Raw genomic sequence first — 17,533 nt, forward strand, 5'->3', positions numbered from 1 at the left:
CAAAGCCTTCACACATATATCTGGCTGAATATTAACAGGTTTGTGCTAGTTTTATTTATGTTTATAGAGGGAAACTGTTATGATCTATGTTTATTTATGCATATATGCAACACAAATTATACAAAGACAAGAAAGACAAATACAAAGTCTTTGGTTTGGCACAGATATCCATATTCCAGATAACTTGTTAGTACCATTTACTGGCACAAGGCTTTAAGAGGTTTAAGAAAAAAAAACCTTTTTCCATGGAAATCAGTTCTCTTGTGATGTACTTATCTTGGGACAGAGTCCAGGTATTTCCTTGCCAAAAGCCTGCTGCTGCAGCATGTATTTCTTATGTGATTCTTATTCTGTGCTCTCATTTTTTTTTTCAGTTGTGGTTATTGAGGGGGGAGAAAAAAGAGTTCATTGGAAAGAGGGAGCAAAGAGAGAAAGGGGGTCTGCAGAGCAGACTTCATCACAATCTTTCAAAGAAGAGGGCTGAGCTGATAGTCTACTCACTAATCATATTCTTCAGATATATATCGTATCTCTTAGATAGTTTAGTTTACAGTCAGTTGCAGAAGAAATGTCTACCATCGTTGTAGCACTCCTGGTTTTCCTGACTATCCATGGAGGTAAGTATAGCTGAACAACTGATGAAAATACAAAACATTTATTGCTCAGAAATGTGCATTTGACACCTAATGGCAGCAACAGAATTTTCATTTTTGTCACGTGCATGTGAATTTTAACCTGCAATAGATGCTTGCCTTACCTTGTTTGTCTCCAGACACTAAAATCATTCTCTAACTTATCTAAAAGCCTCAGGTATCAGTCCTAGATGCCAATGCCTCTTTAAGGAGAAAAGGCCAATTGGACGTTTCATAAGCACCGTGGAGATTTACCCTGCAAACTCCTACTGCAAAAGCACTGAGATTATGTAAGTATTTCTATTGATTTGCCCTCATAAAACACTTGAACCATATGCATATATCTGCCGTCTCGTATCTGTCTTCGATCCTGCAGTGCTACTCTCAAGAAGGAGGGGCAAAAGATTTGTCTGGACCCCAATGCTCCATGGGTCAAACAAGTGCTTAAAAGTAAAAAGATTACGTGAGTGTAACTTTACTGTACTTTGGTAACTGTTGAATTGAATTGAATTGAATTGAATTGAATGAATGCTTTATTGGCCATATGCAGGTTGCCCCGCAGAGGAATAGTACCCCCCCCCCCCCCGACTTACACACACAACAAAGATATCACATGGGAATACAGTCGGAGATCGGCAGCGTTGCAGAGAAAACACTGAAAAATTACACAACAATGGGAAAAAGTACAAGAGGAAGAAAAGAGACCTCTTCTCACGCTGGGCACCTATGGGAGGACAGCATGAGAACAGGAAACAAAAAAAACTCCTCTGCACAGAGAGCACATTAATGTCCACATCACAACATTAGAGCACGTGACTGGCCACAGGGGTGGATAGGGGGGTGGGGGGTAATCCGAAGGAAAACAGCAGTCGTCCTACACAGCGCTACCATTTCAGCGCGGCACGCATACCCGCCGTCTTCCCCCGCAGGAAACAAGCATCGAAGGCGTTTGGAAAGGGAGGGGGAGTTAGTAGATACCAGTGCATATAAAACCTTATTTAAACAAGAAGCATATTACTTTTTTCAGAATCCGGATAAGCAGGGAGAGCAAGATGTCTGCAATGACTGAGAAACATATTTTAACACAACCCCACCTTCATTTTTTACATTAGGGTGAACTGGAAACCTTGTGTGGCTATTGTGTTTGCATGCTTAGTCATGGATCAGGAAAAGGTTCAATTTCTTACGAAAGGAATTAAAAGCACCCACTTCCCCTTAACATATACAATTACAGGAAGATATTCACGATACCAGGAAAACAGTTAATCGTTAATGATTAACTTGTCACTAGGAGTGTCACTTCCATTTTTTGCTTTTGTTAACAGGAAGTGGCTCCTACATTTTTGTTGGTTCCAATGAAAGAATAAAAAAATATACAATTGGTCATTTTATTGCATTCAAATTAATCAAAAAAATTTTGATTTTTATTTTACATTTTTTTCTGTGAGCCAAGTGAAATAGTATTCCCCTTAAAACATGAACATTTTCTTTTCTGTAGGCAGACACCTTGAAGAATATACCTTCCCTGATTTGGCTAAGATGGACAGAGGATAGACACATGGAAAATAGAAGCACAGACTGCAGTTATAGAACATAAACTGGGTTTTGTTTGAAGGTGTAGAAGCAGGATTGTTTATACCCGTTTTCACTTTACAGCACTTAACTGTGTTCTCTTATTATTGATGTGAACTATCTGTGTTTGTATTTCCTTAAAAATATATCCTTATATACATTACATGTTCATTTATTAATACATTGTGGGGATAAACCTTATTAACTAACGGTAAGGAGGGACTAGATAGTGGGCAATGAGGACAGAGCACAACAGCAAGTCATGAAATGGGTTTAAAACTTTATTAGAAGAGTTGGCATTTAATGGTTTGTATATCACATATGACTGTGTGACTGTTCCATGTGCTGTGCTACATACCATACATTTTGTCAAGGACATTTTTGCTGCCTTTGAAATGTCAGGAAAAAATTGTGGAAAAATAAATCTATTCATCCATTTTCTTAACTGGTTATCCAATGCAGAGTCATGGTGGGGCTGGAATCCTGCCCAAAATGTCATAGGGTGAGAGGTTAACAGGTACAGTCTATTCAGGTATATTGTCCATTGCAGGGTAAAGCAAAAAGGAGAATTTCTTGGATTGTGTCATGTAGACTATGGCACACAGTGAGATTATATTTTCAATGGAAGGAGATTGCCACCTCTTGGACAAAGATGCATACCATTAGGATTGTCTCATTTACTGAATACCTCTATAGCAGCTGAAAGCAATTATGTTCTTTCAAAATTAAACAGTTTTTACTGTGCCCTTTTCAAGAAAAATCCTTAGCTGGTGTATAACCATAGTCATTTATGCTTCTTCTGAGCTGACTGCAGAACAACTAGTATTTTAGTTTTAAACACAGTAACAAAGTTAACAATTAAAAAAAATGTACTATGTGCTTGTTTTGTATCATCACTGCTGCTTTGAATAAAGGCTTATGAATAAAGGAAATACAGTCACCTCTTTTTAGGACTGTGATTTCAAAAGCAACAGCAGATATTTGATCTTAGCCTATGAAAGTTATGCTGACATACCGAATGTCACACCACTTCCCAGTTACACAGCTGCTTTTTATTCCCCCTTTGACTTTCCCTAACTCTCTACTCCCTTCAGATCTGTTCTCTGTGGTTCTGTAACTCCTGTTTTCCTACTTTTCCCACTGACTTACATGCAAATGTTAACACACTGGGATATCATGTTGATTTACTGCCAAACTGTAAATAATGTTGCAATCTTGTTCTCAGTCTCCCAGTGCTTCCCATGTGAAAAAGAAATAGTAAAAACTTATATGTGATTACTCATGAAAGTGGCCACTTTCTAATTACTTTCATACATTGTTTTAGTAAGTATCCAAAACATACAAGTTTCATTATATAATTTTTCAAGGGATCTTATATCTGTTTTCACTCTTATATGCTTTTCATACAAGTTTCACACAAGACAGATAAACTTTATAACATTTATATATATCTTTTCCATATGGGTTTTCTCAGCCATTATGTTGAATTATGCTTAGAAAGTAAAAAACAGAAAAAAGAAAAGAAAAAAAGAAATGTAGATCACATGCACGATATAAATCATCATATACAGTGGGGCAAAAAAGTATTTAGTCAGCCACCGATTGTGCAAGTTCCCCCACTTAAAATGATGACAGAGGTCAGTAATTTGCACCAGAGGTACACTTCAACTGTGAGAGACAGAATGTGAAAAAAAAAATCCATGAATTCACATGGTAGGATTTGTAAAGAATTTATTCGTAAATTAGGGTGGAAAATAAGTATTTGGTCACCTCAAACAAGGAAAGTCTCTGGCTCTCACAGACCTGTAACGTCTTCTGTAAGAAGCTTTTCTGTCCCCCACTCGTTACCTGTATGAATGGCACCTGTTTGAACTCATCATCTGTATAAAAGACACCTGTCCACAGCCTCAAACAGTCAGACTCCAAACTCCGCCATGGCCAAGACCAAAGAGCTTTCGAAGGACACCAGGAAAAGTATTGTAGACCTGCACCAGACTGGGAAGAGTGAATCTACAATAGGCAAGCAGCTTGGTGTGAAAAAATCAACTGTGGGAGCAATCATCAGAAAATGGAAGACATACAAGACCACTGATAATCTCCCTCGATCTGGGGCTCCACGCAAGATCTCATCCCGTGGGGTCAAAATGATCATGAGAACGGTGAGCAAAGATCCCAGAACCACACAGGGGGACCTGGTGAATGACCTGCAGAGAGCTGGGACCAAAGTAACAAAGGTCACCATCAGTAACACACTACAACGGCAGGGAATCAAATCCCGCAGTGCCAGACGTGTTCCGCTGCTGAAGCCAGTGCATGTCCAGGCCCGTCTGAAGTTTGCCAGAGAGCACATGGATGATACAGCAGAGGATTGGGAGAATGTCATGTGGTCAGATGAAACCAAAGTAGAACTTTTTGGTATAAACTCAACTCGTCGTGTTTGGAGGAAGACGAATACTGAGTTGCATCCCAAGAACACCATACCTACTGTGAAGCATGGGGGTGGAAACATCATGCTATGGGGTTGTTTTTCTGCCAAGGGGACAGGACGACTGATCCGTGTTAAGGACAGAATGAATGGGGCCATGTATCGTGAGATTTTGAGCCAAAACCTCCTTCCATCAGTGAGAACTTTGAAGATGAAACGAGGCTGGGTCTTCCAACATGACAATGATCCAAAACACACCGCCCGGGCAACAAAGGAGTGGCTCCGTAAGAAGCATTTGAAAGTCCTGGAGTGGCCTAGCCAGTCTCCAGACCTCAACCCCATAGAAAATCTGTGGCGGGAGTTGAAAGTCCGTGTTGCTCGGCGACAGCCCCAAAACATCACTGCTCTCGAGAAGATCTGCATGGAGGAATGGGCCAAAATACCAGCTACTGTGTGTGCAAACCTGTGTGAGAGATACACATATTGACGGGGCCGGGTTATGTTAAAAAGTATTGTTGTTATACTTTGGTGGTCATTGGTTCAAAGGTACCCTACACTTCTTTTTTTGTTTGCTTGTTTGTTCTGGTGTATTTTTCATTTGAACTGTTATTCTGCCAGAGTACTCATATTTACAAGATGGCATTGAACGCCCCATTGGTGTGTCAGGAAAACTCTTTTGTACGTATGTTCCTTGAAGGGGATTGGAGTCGTTCTTTTTTCCACCGCAGCGAAGGGCTAGGAGTTGGAGAGGAGCTGCTGTATGTTTTTGTTATCGATCTGATTGTGAAATAAAGCATATGCAGTGAGAAAGCAACTCTCGGAGTCATCCCTGCCTAAAAGCTGCAACACCTGGTAAAGACCTATAGTAAACGTTTGACCTCTGTCATTGCCAACAAAGGTTATGTTACAAAGTATTGAGTTGTATTTTTGTTATTGACCAAATACTTATTTTCCACCCTGATTTACGAATAAATTCTTTACAAATCCTACCATGTGGATTGATGGATTTTTTTTTTTTTTTTTTTTTTTTTTTTCACATTCTGTCTCTCACAGTTGAAGTGTACCTCTGGTGCAAATTACTGACCTCTGTCATCATTTCAGGTGGGGGAACTTGCACAATCGGTGGCTGACTAAATACTTGTTTGCCCCACTGTAGCTGCACCTCAGTACTCATCAAAATGTGACTGTTCTTTTCATTAAATTTTCAAATAATATATATACAGTATAACATCAAGAATCAAATGTAATCAAAGGTAAGCATTGCATTAATAGAATATTTTCCGAAAAAAACATGATAGGAATAATGGGAGATTTCCATTTGCACAATATTACAAGTCTGGCCTTTAAAGGGTCCTGAACTGTAAACTCTTTAGATGAAGCTGTGCTATTGGTGAAATGGTCTGGAAAAAAAGAGCATTATGTACAACTTGTTTCCCAGTTCATGTAGAAAAAGATTTTAAAGATTTCTTCCTAGAAGGCTACAAAGCTGGCCTGAACCAAAAAATATGCAAATTGCTTGCTGGTATTTGTGGAAAAAAGTGGTAGGCTTGACCTTGACATTGCTGGTGTAACTTTGTTTGTGGTAGCATTATGTTACAGTTTACATCCATGCATATGCTTTTAAAGTGATTTGAATTTTCTTCTGCTGACAGATAACTTTCTGGTAAATTATGTTTGCTTATGTTGCTTTGGTTAAACTTACCATTGATTGTTCCTTTGTTCTGGTCCTATATCCAAAACGTGTGTGGGTCATGATATCATTAACTGCATCACTGGGTACAACCAAATGAAGGGTTTTTCCTTTTGTATAGTACTGTTTATTTACTTTAAAGTAACCTCTTGAGTTGTACTGTATGCAGTGTTTTACATTTCAAACCATTTAGCTGCATAAATGAGTTTGTCAATTGGATAAATAATCTTACTCCTGTTTCTTTGTTTAGATTGTATTGTTTGGTCTAACCTATTTCTTAATGGTAGAGACTAATGATGTTCAGGTGTGTATAAAGTCTGTATAAATCAAGTGAGAGTTTGACGACCGGGGTTGTTTTGAGATGGTAGAGTGGAGATGCCAGGAGATAAATAAATTTGACCAGTCTGCTGATTCTTTCTACTTATCACTTTCCTTAGTACTTGCTCTACAGTACTTGACTACACAGCAAATTCAAAAGTGTTAAATGTTTTGGTGTTAATAGTAGTGATGGGCAGATGAAGCCCCATGAAGCACTGAAGCTTTTCATCCAATTGGTTCACCCCAACGCGAAGCTTCATGAAGCTTCATTTGCTCTAGCAGGACACCTACTGGACGTAAAAATAATAGCTGGCATGAATTTGAAGAGTGTGGCATTTTGCACACAGCCTGTAAATGTCAACAACAAAAGGAGTGTGTAAAACACCTATAGTGTAGTGATGGCAGTATACTGTGTATATTTATGCTGGCAGTATGGAAAATGATTATTTGCGGCAAAGTTCGAACCGCTTCATGAACCAGTCACGTGGTACAGCCGGGCAGCGAGGCTTCGGACGTCATCATTTTCAGCTCCTCCCATAAATGAAGCAAGCCTCGATACGCGCTTCGCGGAAACGCCCCCTCCATTACTCGACACACGCTCCGAAGCCTCGATACAGAACGTCCCATCACTAGTTAATAGTCTCCTTGCAAAAGTAGAGTTAATTTTACTCTAAGCAGAGTCACATTCTTTTAATGTAACTCTGAGGTGTAAAATGATAGTAGTTAAAATCGAGTGTTAAAAATGAGTGTTTCTCTGTCAAATCTGGAGGTGTTACAATGGAAACATTAACTCTTGACCTCTTAATTCTGAACTCCTACAGGGGCTATGACACCAACAGAGTAAATTCACAGACTCCGCCCCCAGCACGGCTCCAATCAAAGCTGAAGTGAAGCCGTTTCAGAACATTTTGCTCTACATATTTGAGTTGTTTGCCATGCTTGGTAAGTCATTTTTTCAAAGATTGTTTCAATTGTTATTAGCTTTTACTTCTGTGGCTCTTTGGAGTTGAGACAAAGCTGTGTGAAAGGCATTAGCCATGTTGCTCGGTGATAGCATAATATTCTGTTTTAGCTAGCTGAAAGGTATTGTTTGCGGGCAAATACCACAGCCTTGAAAAAAAGCTTGCATGTGAATTTTCAGTCAAATTTTTGGTCAAATACACCTAAAACAATGTCTAGAATGTGAAATGTTGGTATAATGGTGCTACTTGAAGCCTGAAAACGATCGCCCATAAAAAAAACCGAGCAAACAGCAGTAGCTGACGTCCTGACTGGATTCTACGTTAGCATTTAGATCCCTCCAGAGTTTTGTGCACACGGTTTAGGTAAAAATGAAAAAGGTTGAGGTTTTACATTTAGTTCAGTATTACCTGTTGCCTGTGTCTTTGTCTTTTGGGAAAATACTTTACACAAGTAATGGCTCAAAGAGGATTCCTTTTTTTTTTTTTTTTTTTACTGTGCTGCAATTGTTTACTGGATTATTTGTGCCATTAATTAGTGTCAACTAATTTTTATTCAATCTCCGCACAGGATATGCTTGTGAAGATGGAATATGGGGAGAGCAGAAGTGCGTTGAAGTTCCACAAAGGGATGAATGAAGGACATGCATATTGTATTGAAGCAATAAGTGTTGAGAATGCTGTTATTTGCATTTACCATGTCAGACCTTTTGATAAACACAATTCTAATGAAAGTGAGAACATGTACACTGTTACATCTTTCAGAAAATGTTTTGAAATTGTGGTGCACAGTTCAGAATAAATGTTTTTCAAAAACCATTGCATCTTTTTAGTAAATGTTTATTTCCAAAAGAAATTTCTAGAAGTTCAGAACAGTAAAATTCCCGCTTTTTAGAATGAATTAGAAGATAACTCTTACGTAGTTAAACTAAAATACTCTTTGAGAGTTAATATATAAACTCTTAACACCAAGTGTTAAATTATCAACTCCAGACAGATTTGGTGTTTAACACTAAATCAGAGTTAACGTACCAACTCTCCAAAAAGAGTTAAATTAACACTTTCTGGTGTGGACCCATATAGACACTTTAATAGTGTTGAAATCAAATCCGACAGTGTTAATTTGGACATGCTGGATTTGCTGTGTACTTTAGACTATTTTTGTTATGGTTTGTCTTGCCAGACTCAAACCCAGGACTCAGGAATGAAGGTTCAGTGAATTTATTTATAGTGTTGGTGCAGATAGTGCTACATGCAAAGTTTTCTTAAAGTGCTATGTTCAAAAGTCCCATATGTACAAAATCCACTGGAAGGAAGGTTCAGTTAATCCAAGTCCCCGAGCCTCTGAGTCTCTCGAACAGAATCGCCTAACTTGGCCAAGCAGCACTCTCACAGAACTCCGCTGCGCTGTCCTACGCACAAGAAGAGACACATTAGAAATTTTCACCAAATAAATTGGAAACAAAGATTTACAGACAGGCACAGTAAAGACTACCACAGTTACACAACACTCAGGTCGTGTCCAAATTCATGGGCTGCATCCTCCTGAGGCTGCATTTGTAGACCGATTACGTCACAGCGACGCGCCGAAAGCTGTCCAAATTTGTAGACTGTCACTGTCGCTACCCGATCCGTACCGGAAACCCATGGGTACCCCGCATGTGCAAATCTTACGTCACTTCCTCTCTTTGCCAACATTGCGACATTCAATATATTTCAATGATACGGTTAGTGCCCAGTTAGCTCCTAGCATTTCTCAACAGCTCTGCCTCCTTTTCGACTACCAGGACATTTAAACAATGGATAATCCGTATACAAACAAATTTATGCTTTTCTCCTCAACAGAGAGCGTTCCCCGATTGAACAACGCCGTAAAATAAGAAGAATGGCGCCTAATTACAGAGTTAATAATACAGACTTTGTAATATGTCACGTGAAGATTCATCAGCCAGATGAAGTGTTTACTGACAATTGACAGTGATAGCAGACATCACCATCACTATTCCAATCAATCTTCTCCACACAGACAAGCATAAACACACTCGACTATCACTAAATCAAATTTAACACACGTTTGTAATGACGCTAATTCAGTTTACAATATGGTTCATTCGATCGGTCAGCAGGCGGCAGTATCCTCATACACTGGGGAGTAAACTCATTAAACGAACAGAAGAAGAAGAAAACCCCTGCACATGCGCGGTACGGATCGGGTAGACCCGATTTGTATGGTCCGACTTTGCACATGCGCAGTAAGGATCGGTGAGTTCTGATCCATAACTATCTTTTTATTTTTCGTTTTTGTCTACATCATATTGAAATGTTTCATTATTGGAAACATTTTAAGAGATAGTTATTATTCTTAACATCTTAACAGATACTCTGACCTGTAACTATCGTAAAACGCTTCGACCGGAAGTAGACATCTTTCGCGCATGCGGGGTACCGATCGGGTTTCCGGTACGGATCGGGTAGTGACAGCGTCCTCCTTTTCCCCGAATTTGAAGGATGGGTCGGGTGTGTCCTTCGTGGCCCACCATATCCCAGAATTCATAGCGCGGCCCAGCCAAACTCCAGTTTCCAACAATGGCGGCCGCTACTAAGTTTTAAAATTACTCTTACTAATCTTTCTGGGTCACAAAATAAACTTTTAACATATTTTCAGGCGAGAATGTGGGTATGTAAACATCAAATATCTTCTCGGTTTATCAAGATATCGCATATTTGCAAAAGTGCTTCGATGTTTTCAGAGACGTCTGCTACCCACCAGCTCGATAGCTAACTGGGAGCTCGAGGGTCACTGAAGCCGCCGAGAACGGCACAACTCCTGGCACATCATTTTCAGATCACCGCGGACTTAAGCTACTCAGGTTAAACATAATATATAAGTCACTTAGACAACCTAAAAATGTTATTGTCGGGCTTTTTTCAGTGTTTTGTTTTGTTTGTTTGTGAGTCAATCAGTTTGGCTGAGATTAAAGTTATTAGATTAGATTAGATAAAATAAAACTTTATTAATCCCCCGGGTGGGTTCCTCCTTGGTTTTCACACAGCTCACTAAACGTCAAACAGAAAACTGATAAAAAAGAAGTATGAGACGGTCGAGAATTTACGTCAGTGTCCTGTTATATTTTAGATAGCAAGGAGCAGACGGCCGAGTTTATTAAACTCCACCGAGACAGCGGTGACGCTAATCAGAAGTCTAGACCATCCAATTTCCCCAGACGTTTACTTCCGGCCTACCCGACCTTCTGAGGACGCGACCCACGTAGACCGCGAAGGCCGGGTCCTCAGGAGGATGCAGCCCATGAATTTGGACACGACTTGTAAGTCAGGACCCACCTTAAATACCAACAGGTGATACACAGGTTCTTGATTGATTCAGGTGTGTGCAGGAGAGGCTGGGGATCCCAGGAGGATTCCCCCCTGCAAAGCAGGTAACCACACACAGAGCAGCAAGCATACAAACAGAGAGAGTCAAAGAAATGTTTAGGTAATCCAAATTTACCAGACAAAGAACAAAAAACAAAAACAAAATAATCATCACCATACAGGTCTTTAAGTGACTTATTGCCAAGGTCTAATAGTCTAACCTCTAAATGTACCATCCAGTAAAGATGGAGGGAAAAAGTGATTTGCAGTTAAAGGAGGCTGACACTTTCAGCTCTTATATATTTATTGGAAGTTTTAGCAATAACATTTTTAGTGTTCATTAGAAGTTAGGAGTTCATGAAGAGTGTTCATTTACTTGGAATTAGCGGGGGAGGTTATATCAGTACAGAACTGAAACTGCTGGGTGACTCAAAGTCATCTAGTGCATCATAGCAAAAATATACTAAAACAAGGCAACATTTTACACTCCTGCTCTCTCTTCCTTCCTTTCTCTCTCTCTCTCTCTCTCTCTCACACACACACACACACACGGATACACTGTAAGTACAAAATAATATTAAATAGCAATAATTAATATCAGCAGCATCATTCTGGCTTTTGATCCGCACTATGGACAACAGCCATAGTTAGAGACCAGGCAACAGACAAAATAATTGAAGCATAAGCCATAAACTCACACCACTCTTCAATTAGGCTATCACAAGCCCCAAACAGATTCAGCATTGACAAGGTAACCTAAAGACAAGTGTAATGTCCACAAGCCTGGAACAAAGAAGAGAGAGAAGCCCTTTTAAACCTCAGGTCTTCACAGAGAAGAAGCACATTCATTTATCTCCAAAAGTTGATTCTGTTCATCACAACGTAGCTTTTTAAGTGGGAGAAACGTTTTGTCACTCATCCAAGTGACTTCTTCAGTCTCAGCTGACTGCAGGTTTCCCCAATCTTATAAACAGTACATTTGCATAATGACTGAAACCAGCCCACTGAAGGAACAATGGGCTCATTTATAAAATTCTTTATTCAATAATAATTTCTGACCATCTTCTGTATTTCACACAAAAATATTGCAATATGAGTACATATTTTGTACTGAGACAGAGTCCAGCCCCTCTCCAGGAGACTGGTTCCAGAGCCCAAGCCATGCGTAGAGGTGAGCCCGACTATATCTAGCCGGTACCTCTCAACCTCACGCACTAACTCAGGCTCCTTCCCCACCAGAGAGGTGACATTCCATGTCCCTATTGCCAGTCTTGGCAGCCGGGGGTCAGTCCGCCAGGGCCTCCGCTCCTGGCCGCCACCCGGCACACAATGCACCCGACCCCTATGGCGCCTCCTGCGGGTGGTGGGCCTGTGGGAGGATGGGCCCATGTCTCCTCTTCGGGCTGTGCCCGGCCGGGCCCCATGGACTAAGGCCCGGCCACCAGACGCTCGCCCTCGGGCACCCTCCCCGGGCCTGGCTCCAGGGCGGGGCCCCGGTAACCCTATCCCGGGCAAGGTAAACTGTTCCCTCGATATCCTTTTCATAAGGGTCTTCTGAATCGCTCTTTGTCTGGTCCCTCACCCAGGACCAATTTGCCATGGGAGACCCTACCAGGGGGCAAAAGCCCCCAGACAACATAGCCCCTGGGATCCCTGGGACACACAAACCCCTCCACCACGATAAGGTAGCGATTCAAGGAGGAGAAAGGGAGCCACCAGGCTGAAGAAGGAGTCCTATCGGGCTTGGTTAGGCTGTGGGACTCCGGAGGCAGCCGACAGGTATCGACAGGCCAAGCGGAATGCGGCTCGGGCAGTGGCTGAAGCAAAAACTCGGGTGTGGGAGGAGTTCGGAGAGGCCATGGAAAAAGACTTTCGGACTGCCTCGAAGAGATTCTGGCAAACCGTCAGGCGTCTCAGAAGGGGAAAGCGGTGCTCTACCTGCACTGTGTATAGTGCTGGCGGAGCGCTGCTGACGTCGACTGAGAAAATTGTCAGGCAGTGGATGGAATACTTCAAGGACCTCCTTAATCCCACTGACACGTCTTCCGAGGAGGAAGCAGAGTCTGGGGATGAGGGGAATGACCCGCCAATTTCCGGGGGTGAGGTCACTGAGGCAGTTAAACAACTCCTTGGTGGCAGAGCCCCTGGTGTTGATGAAGTCCGCCCCGAGTTCCTGAAGGCTCTGGACGTTGTAGGGCTGTCCTGGTTGACACGCCTCTGCAATGTTGCGTGGAGATCAGGAGCAGTACCTGTGGACTGGCAGACCGGGTGGTGGTCCCCATCTTTAAGAAGGGGGACCGGAGGGTGTGTTCCAACTACAGGGGGATCACACTCCACAGCCTCCCTGGGAAAGTCTATGCCAGGGTGCTGAAAAGGAGAGTTCGTCCGCTAGTCGAACCTCGGATACAGGAGGAACAATGCGGTTTTCGTCCTGGTCGCGGAACACTGGACCAGCTCTTTATCCTCAAGGATACCTGAGGGTGCATGGGAGTTTGCCCAACCAGTCTACATGTGTTTTGTGGACTTGGAGAAGGCATTCGACCGTGTCCCTCGGGGTGTCCTGTGGGAGGTGTTGCGGGAGTATGGGGTGTCTGGCCCATTGCTACGGGCCATTCGATCCCTATACAACCGTTGCAAGAGCTTGGTTCGCATTGCCGGCAATAAGTCGGACTCGTTCCCGGTGGGTGATGGGCTCCGCCAGGGCTGCCCTTTGTCTCCGGTTCTGTTCATAATTTTTATGGACAGGATTTCTAGTGGCGGAGGGCTTTCGCTTTGGTGGCTTTGGTGGCCTCAGAATCTCATCTCTGATTTTTGCGGATGATGTGGTTCTGTTGGCTTCATCGGGTGAGGGCCTCCAACTCGCACTGGAACGGTTCGCAGCCGAGTGTGAAGCAGCGGGAATGAGGATCAGCACCTCCAAATCTGAGGCCATGGTTCTCAGCCGGAAAAGGGTGGAGTGCCCACTCCGGGTTGGGGATGAGTTCCTGCCCCAAGTGGAGGAGTTCAAGTATCTCGGGGTCTTGTTCGCGAGTGATGGGAGAAGGGAGCCGGAGATCGACAGACAGATTGGGGCTGCAGCTGCAGTGATGCGGACGCTGCACTGGTCCGTCGTGGTGAAGAGGGAGCTGAGTGTAAAAGCGAAGCTCTCAATTTACCGGTCGATCTACATCCCTACCCTCACCTATGGCCATGAGCTGTGGGTAGTGACCGAAAGAACGAGATCGCGGATACAAGCGGCAGAAATGAGCTTCCTCCAAAGGGTGGCTGGCCTCTCCCTTAGAGATAGGGTGAGAATTCGGCCATCCGGGAGGGGCTCAGAGTAGAACAGCTGCTGCTCCACATCGAAAGGAGCCAGCTGAGGTGGTTCGGGCATCTGACAAGGATGCCCCCTGGGCGCCTCCTGGGTGAGGTGTTCCAGGCATGTCCCACCGGGAGGAGGCCCCGGGGCAGACCCAGGACACGCTGGAGAGATTATATCTCTCGGCTGGCCTGGGAACGCCTTGGTATTCCCCCGGATAAGCTGGAGGAGGTGGCTGGGGAGAGGGAGGTCTGGGCCTCTTTGCTTAGGCTGCTGCCCCCGCGACCCGGCCTCGGATAAAGCGGATGAAGATGGATGGATGGATGGATGGATGGATGGATGGATGGATGGATGGATGGATGGAGTACATATTTTCTGTATATAAGTGGTAAAGTTTCAGTGCTTTAAACTTTTTTGCCCTAGTAGACCCATTGTCAACAAGTTCTGTTATGTAATGGACTGCTTTGATTCCTTCCAACATAAGTGAGGCTACTCATGTATACTCTTGACCTTATTCTATCATATACAGTGGCTTGCAAAAGTATTCAGCTCACTTGAACTTTCCTAAATTTTGTCACATTACAGCCACAAACATGAATCAATCTTATTGGAATTCCACGTGAAAGACCGATACAAAGTGGCAGAAACTGCAGAGATCTACAGCTTAGGTGGGGGAATCTGTCCATAGGACAACTATTAGTCATGCGCTGCACAAAGTTGGCCTTTATGGAAGAGTGGCAAGAAGAAAGTCATTGTTAACAGAAAACCATAAGAAGTCCCATTTACAGTTTGCCACAAGCCATGTGGGGGACACAGCAAACGTGTGGAAGAAGGTGCTCTGGTCAGATGAGACCAAAATGGAACTTTTTGGCCAAAATGCAAAACACTATATGTGGCGGAAAACTAACACTGCACATCACTCTGAACACACTCTGTCAAATATGGTGGTGGCAGCATCATGCTCTGGGGGGACTTCTCTTCAGCAGGGACAGGGAAGCTGGTGAGAGTTGATGGGAAGATGGATGGAGCCAAATACAGGGCAATCTTGGAAGAAAACCTGTTTGGAGTCTGCAAAAGACTTGAGACTGGGGCGGAGGTTCACCTTCCAGCAGGACAACGACCCTAAACATAAAGCCAGGGCAACAATGGAATGGTTTAAAACAAAACACATCCATGTGTTAGAATGGCCCAGTCAAAGTCCAGATCTAAATCCAATCGAGAATCTGTGGCAAGATCTGACAACTGCTGTTCACAAACGCTGTCCATCTAATCTGACTGAGCTGGAGCTGTTTTGCAAAGAAGAATGGGAAAGGATTTCAGTCTGTAGATGTGCAAAGCTGGTAGAGACATACCCTAAAAGACTGGCAGCTGTAATTGCAGCAAAAGGTGGTTCTACAAAGTATTGACTCAGGGGGCTGAATATTTACGCACACATTTATTAAAAAAATGTTTGGAATCATGTATGATTTTCGTTCCACTTCTCTCGTGTACACCACTTTGTATTGGTCTTTCACGTGGAATTCCAATAAAATTGATTCATGTTTGTGGCTGTAATGTGACAACATGTGGAAAAGTTCAAGGGGCCCGAATACTTTTGCAAGCCACTGTAGGTTCCCAGTTAATATTTATATTGAGGTTGCTGCCTTCTCCTGTTGTGAGCTTATTTTGCTCGCTATTTGCTCTGTGTAATATCCAAACACATAATTACCTCTCACTGCATTTGGAAAGATTTTGGCAAAATCCCATTGCAACCTCCATTAAATGTACTGATGCATCAGTGCACATTCTCACAGATCTAAGATATCGTCAAGCATTATCAATTCAGTCAAACCTCTTATATTTACAGTCACTGAAGCATCTATTGGTTTTGTTTCATAGATAAAATTGAAAAGATAAGATTAACGGTCACAGCCTCTCTTCCTTGGGTGTTGCACTGACTCACCTTCAACTGGTTCTGTAAGGTATTTTCGTCTGAGCTGAGGGACATTGTGCAAGAAAATCCCCTTTTGCCCCTGTGATGCTGGGTCTTCTCATATCATACGGGATAGTGTAGATGCTAGTTTCAATCGAGTATCTGAAGAAGGTCAGCCTTTAAACAAAATAAATAAAAACCCACACCATCCTATCTCTAAATTACCACACATGTGAAAAATAATGGAAAAAGTTGTCATGTCACTACTGCTGCTTTCATGAACTCAAATGAGATACTATTACTGTCACATCCGCAGTGGCAGATGAGGGGAGGTTGGAAGTAGCACCCAAGATGCAAGCACTGACTTTGATGAGAGTGAGCTTTATTGTGACGGTGATAGAACAAACAGCAAAGGAGGTGGCAAGTGCTGAACCTAAGATTAACTAAACTGGAAAAACTAACACAAGCAGACCTGAAATGGAGACGCAGGGAGAATCAGGAAACCAACATAGGATGATGCAGGGAAATAACACAGATGAACCGGCAACAGGCAGGAGAACACACAGGGCTTAAATACACACAGCAGTAATCAAGGGACGAGAGACAAGAGGGGAACACACCTGGGAGAAATCAGAGCTGACGAGACAGGGGAAACGTAAACTGCACACACTCACATGAGACAGAGACCTTCAGAATAAAACAGGAAACTCACAGACACAGAGAACCAGACAAGACACTGAACTTACCAGATAGATTTACAAGCAGACAGTGTGACACCATGGACAGACAGAGGGAACACAGAGAAGTGGGAGCAGGCAGGCATAGATCAAAACCCTAACAAATGGCAAACCTTAACAAAAGATATAACAGAATAAACAAGAACATAGAATAATATAAAGAAAAACAAAACACTGAGTCATCAGACTCAGGACCATGATAATTACTATTTTAGTCAGACTTCAGAGGCATTTACCATTGATGCCCCTAAAACAGCTTTGTTGAATGTGACCAATGATCTGTCATTTAAAATAGTTTCAGGAAGTTATGAAGACTTGATTCTGTTGGACCTCAGTACTGCTTTTGATACTGTAGATGACAAGTCTTTTTTGTAATTCCCTGTGGTTTGTCTTGAAAATAATAACATTGGATGACTAATAACGTCTTCCAGTTAAACAGTGACAAACAATTTTTGCACCCTCCAGATCTCTTTCTCTGGAAATTGACCCTGTGCTCGAGAAAATGCTAACTTCCTGGTTTGAGACCGGGTGTGGGGTTGTACATTTCCAGTAGCTTTACTTTGCGGTCAATCGCTACTGCGAAGATATACTCCAAAATCATGTCCAAAACTCGAAAAC

The 17,533-nt window shown here is 42.6% G+C and overlaps 1 protein-coding gene across 1 annotated transcript; it reads left to right on the top strand.

Annotated features, from left to right (window-relative positions):
• The first annotated feature begins 374 nt into the window (after nt 1-374).
• LOC309708030 (C-X-C motif chemokine 10-like) lies at nt 375-3,140 on the top strand. The gene is made up of 4 exons (XM_082535751.1): nt 375-617; nt 805-922; nt 1,009-1,095; nt 2,131-3,140. The coding sequence occupies exons 1-4, from the start codon at nt 569-571 to the stop codon at nt 2,141-2,143; spliced, it is 267 nt and encodes an 88-aa protein (XP_082391877.1). The 5' UTR covers nt 375-568; the 3' UTR covers nt 2,144-3,140.
• The last annotated feature ends 14,393 nt before the right edge of the window (nt 3,141-17,533 follow it).

This window comes from Aulonocara stuartgranti (assembly GCF_965226115.1).
Source record: "Aulonocara stuartgranti genome assembly, chromosome: 6".
NCBI lineage: Eukaryota > Metazoa > Chordata > Actinopteri > Cichliformes > Cichlidae > Aulonocara > Aulonocara stuartgranti.